Source organism: Miscanthus floridulus, chromosome 18 (assembly GCF_019320115.1).
Source record: "Miscanthus floridulus cultivar M001 chromosome 18, ASM1932011v1, whole genome shotgun sequence".
NCBI classification, from domain to species: Eukaryota; Viridiplantae; Streptophyta; class Magnoliopsida; order Poales; family Poaceae; genus Miscanthus; species Miscanthus floridulus.
Window position 1 is genome coordinate 43,529,024 of NC_089597.1, and position 4,923 is coordinate 43,533,946.

At 52.1% G+C, this 4,923-nt stretch overlaps 1 protein-coding gene and 1 pseudogene across 1 annotated transcript; one reads left to right on the forward strand and one right to left on the reverse strand.

Moving 5' to 3' along the window:
- The first annotated feature begins 1,134 nt into the window (after positions 1 to 1,134).
- LOC136523117 (xyloglucan O-acetyltransferase 3-like) lies at positions 1,135 to 2,821 on the forward strand. Its single transcript, XM_066516900.1, has 2 exons — positions 1,135 to 1,578; positions 1,707 to 2,821. The coding sequence occupies exons 1-2, from the start codon at positions 1,173 to 1,175 to the stop codon at positions 2,783 to 2,785; spliced, it is 1,485 nt and encodes a 494-aa protein (XP_066372997.1). The 5' UTR covers positions 1,135 to 1,172; the 3' UTR covers positions 2,786 to 2,821.
- A 104-nt stretch (positions 2,822 to 2,925) lies between these two features.
- LOC136520736 (xyloglucan O-acetyltransferase 2-like) lies at positions 2,926 to 3,813 on the reverse strand (annotated as a pseudogene).
- Positions 3,814 to 4,923: the final 1,110 nt, after the last annotated feature.

The following is a 4,923-nucleotide window of genomic DNA, read 5'->3' on the forward strand; positions in this document are numbered from 1 at the left end:
TGTCAAGTTTGACTATAATTATATGAAAAATACTAACATTTATGATACAAAAATAAATATCATTATATTAATTATGAAATATACTTTCTTAATAAACCGATTTGTAGACACAAATGTGAATACTATTTACTATAAACTTGGTCAAACCTAAATTACTTTAACGGGCTCAGATACCTGGACGAAGGGAGTAGCAATTTCCTTCTGCTCCAAGAAGCTTTCTTAAAATGACCCTCTAAATCATCATTTGGAGAGCCATTTGAATAAAAATCACTCTCTAACGTCTTTCCACCCTCTAACACTTCTATAAATTTTGTGCACACTCTAGAGGACCAATCTCACTCTCCATCTTTAGCTACAGAGAAATCTAAAATAGAGGATAACAATCCTTGAAGATCCAATTAAAAAAGCTGTTGAAGAATATTTTTTTTATCAAAATCTTTATTCGTATCAATAAGGAAGAGTATAGAGAGGCTGATGGAGTAAGCTCTAGATTCATGTGTTCGTGCTGATATACTGTCAATTGACCTATGCTCATGTTCAGACTGGTGTTTGTTAGGTTTTGTCGTTTTCATTGTTTAGCAAATTTTATTGCACTAGTTGGGTGAACTTTTTCCCCCGTACATCCAATAGTTAATCTGACAGGTGAGACCTTAGCGCACGAAGCCATCGTGTCGTGTGTCACTCCAGCCGTTTGGATCTAGCTGAACGCGTTGGCCAACCGACCTCAACCATCCAATTATCCAAACCTGTTTCGGTGTCTCGCACTGCAATAAAAAAGTGCAGAATTTCACTCCACCTGATGAGCTCACGCGGTCACGCCTCAGCATGCCATCTGCACGACACATTTCTTTTTGCATACTGGGATACAAAATCGTGTCAAGTTCAATTCATGCTCTGAGATGTCGTGTTAACCACGAACGATAAGGAACCCAGAGAGACAACTAGTGTGTAAAACTAACCATGTGCAGTTTGGTGAGCTACTAGCGACTGCCACACCAAGTCACCAACCTCGTCAGAATTCGGCTTACCAGAAGTGACCAGCTGAAACGTTCCGGCAACAGCCGAAACAATTACTAGTAATATATCCGAAGCGAAAACGCCTACACATCCTTCAAAATTAAAGCTGGTATGCTACGAAAATCAAGTTCCGACTTGTGATCGAACAGAGCAGCATGATGCCACTTCCTACCTCTCCTTCCTCAAGCCCAAGGCTGCTGCGCAGCAACAGCAGCGAGTGGCACGCCGTGGTGCAGCAGCGGAACGTCAGGTCCTCGCTGCTGCTGCTCCTGGTGCTCTCCACCGTCTTCGTCTTCTCTGTCCTGTACTCGTCGCACGGCTTCGGCGCAACGACGGCTGACCAGGCGCTCACCCAGAGGCAGAGCACGGATCATGGAGCCATCGATCGTTTTGTGCCGGGACATCAGGAAGCCGATGAACGGAGAGTAGTCCCTGCCGAGAACAATGAGGCACCAGAGCAGAGCCTACCTTCAGACATCTCGTTGCCATCAGCAAACACGTCAACAGCTCCCGCGGTTCCTGCGTCGAGCAGAGGCAGAGCAGAACAAACTGGTGATCAGAGTAAGTGCAATTTTACAGTGAACTGTTTTGGCATTTCCAAGCTATACAAAACGTTGCATTATCTGTGACACTACTTTCTTCTAGGACATATGAGTATTTGCTTGAGTGTTTGATGGCGGCATGCTTAGGTTCGGCAGGAGCGGCGCATGCTGAGGAGAAATGCGACCTGTCTATGGGGAAATGGGTGAGGGAGCCACGGGGTCCGGTGTACACAAACCTGACGTGCCCGACGCTGCCGGACTTCAAGAACTGCCAGAAGTACGGCAAGGACCCCGGCCACCTCTTCTGGCGGTGGCTGCCCGACGGCTGCGACCTGCCGCGGTTCGCGCCAGAGCGGTTCCTCGACGTCGCCCGCGGGAAAACGCTCGCGTTCATCGGCGACTCGCTGGCGCGCAACCAGATGGAGTCGCTGCTCTGCCTGCTCTCGCAGACCGAGACGCCGACGGACGTGTACCGCGACGCGTTCGACAAGTTCCGGACATGGCACTTCCCGGGGCACAACTTCACGCTCATGGTGATGTGGACGGAGTTCTACGCACACGGCGTGCCGGTGCTCGGCGCCGACGGCAAGCCGACGCCCTCCTTCGACATCCACCTGGATAGGCTCAACGCCAACTGGACCAGCCGCCTGCCGGGGCTGGACTACGCCGTCATCTCCGGCGGCAACTGGTTCTTCCGCGTCAACTACCTCTGGGAGGACGGGCGCCGGATCGGCTGCGTCAACTGCCGCGAGCCCGGCCTCACGGACTTCGGGATCGCCTACGCCGTTCGCCGCGTCGTCAGGGCGGCGCTCGAGGCCATCGCCCGGTGCCGGGACTGCAAGGGCGGACTCGTCACGTTCCTGCGCACCTACACGCCCGACCACTTCGAGCACGGTTCCTGGTTCAGCGGCGGCTACTGCAACAGGACGCGGCCGCTGGAGGAAGGCGAGATCAGCTCGCAGAGCATCGGGTGGGAGCTGAGGAGGGTGCAGAGCGAGGAGGTGACGAGGGTGAGGGAGACGGCCGGGAGCACCAGCTTTGAGCTGCTGGACGTGACCAAGGCAATGATGCTGCGCGCCGACGGCCACCCCGGCGGGCACTACGACAAGCGGTGGGTCAGGAACGCCAGCGACTGCCTGCACTGGTGCCTGCCCGGGCCTGTCGACATGTGGAACGGCATGCTGCTCCAGAGGCTCGCACACATCTCGCCTCAGCCGCTGCTGTAAAGGGATCGCATTGCCATGTTTTCTTCGAGCTACATACTGAAATATTGTTTTTTATATAAAAAAAGCAAATTTCGTGCGTCCCCAACATAGGCATGTGTGTGGCATCTGGACGGTCAACAAGTCGAGTGCATCGCCTCCATTCAGACACCGGCAACAATCATCTTGGCCAGTATGTCGTTGAACGTGTTGACCAGCCCCGGCGCGCACCAGTGCAGGCAGTCGTTGGCCACGGTCTCCGGCACGGGGCGCCCGTCGTACGAGTGTGCGAAGAGGTAGGGCCCGGGATGCCCGTCGGGACGCATGGTCGCCATCTTCGTCACGTCGAGCACCTCGAACCGCACACCACCCCACCGCCGCGTCGTCTTCGCTGCTGCCGCCGTCGCCACCTCCTCCAGGACGACCTGCCTCAGCTCGGCGTCCGCAGTCGCCACCTCTGCCTCCCCGTCCTCGTACGGCTGCGTGCGCGAGCACGCGTCCCGGTGGTTCCAGCCGTACTTACTGTCAAAGTGAGCGGGCGCGATGGTCGCCACCACCACGAGCTTGTCGCCGCCGGTCGTCGACGACTTGGCGTTGACGTACTCGAGCGTCCTCCGGATCACCTTGCGGTACACGCCGAGGTATCCTATGTCGGTCTTGTTGACGTCCGGACCGGAGTACACCCCGACGACCTCCCCGTCCTCGATCGTAGTACATGGCCGGGCGCGGGAACCAGTGGCCCGCCGAGTACGTGCTGACGTTGACGCCGTGCGGCGCCGGGAAGACCCACCGCCAGAACTTGCGCCCCAGCCGCTCCTCGTACCGGTGGACCGTCTCGGCCCGCGCCACGGAGGAGAGGAAGCACACGAGGGCCTCCGCTTGGTTCCGCGCCGTGGAGTCGCCGACGAAGGCCAGGTGTTTGCCCCGCACCAGCAGGAGGAACTCCACCGGGTTCAGCGACGAGAGATTGCACGCCGCGGGTTGCCAGCGCCAGTGCAGGTATAGCCCTTGTCCGGCTTGCCGTTGACCACGCACTTCTCCGTGCTCTTCATGTCGCAGCTCTCACTGTCGTACCGTGGGCCGGTTACGCTGCCATCCCACCACTTACCGTCGCTGTAGTCACATAGCAACCATGCTGGCCATGTAAGAGATCGAATCAAATCGATCAAGAATGCAGTTATATTGTATTGCAGCCTTGCATGCAGAGCAACATGTAGTGATACACACACACATATATGTTCAAAACTCAAAAGAAACGATGAAAATTGAATTACCTTGACGAGATGGTAGACAAGAGTTCTTAGCTGTTTGATCACTACCGGAAACAGTAAATATGAAGAGTGTTTTTTGATTTGACGAGTGTAATTCATCGGGCACTCAACAAATAGCTAATTTGCCGAGTGTAGTGAAGAAGACACTCGGCATACATATTACACCCAGTAAAAAACCCGATTTACCGAGTGTAGAATATAAGACACTCGGCAAACCACAATACGACACTCGGCAATAAATTAACACTCGGCAAAATACTATCACGTGACCGGCAGGTGCGACGGCCGTCTGACGGTGTGCCGGTCGTTAGCAAAAGTGCAACTTTGCTGAGTGTTTTTCCCCAGCACACGGCAAAATGATAAGTTTGCCGAGTGTTTTTCGCCAGCATTCGGCAAAATGATAAGTTTGCCGAGTGTTTTTCCCCAGCACTCGGCAAAGCCAAAACTTTTTTTCCTCTCCTGCCCTTCAAACTTTTTCTATCATCCACATACAACATGTGTTACTACATGTTAAAATTTGGTATATTTCTGGATCCGTTTGATATATTTAATTAATTTATTGCGTTTAGAAGAATTTTTTGGTATAAGTCAAATTTGAACTGCAAGTGATTCAAATAATAAAATAAAATGAGTGGAAAAATGATATTCATGTTATTGAGTCCATTTGAGGCCTTGTCCGGGAAATGAAAAGAATTTTTGAACATCTTGTTCACGAAACCCGACCACGAACATGTTGCCGAATGATTTTTAAATTCTAAAAAAAACAAACGAAGTCTGAAAATTATGAGATTTATCAAAATCTCATGATATCATACGTGGAGACTGTGGTAAAAAATTAAGAAGGTTTTGGACAATCTATCACGTACGTTGTTTACAAACCAAAGTATCTCA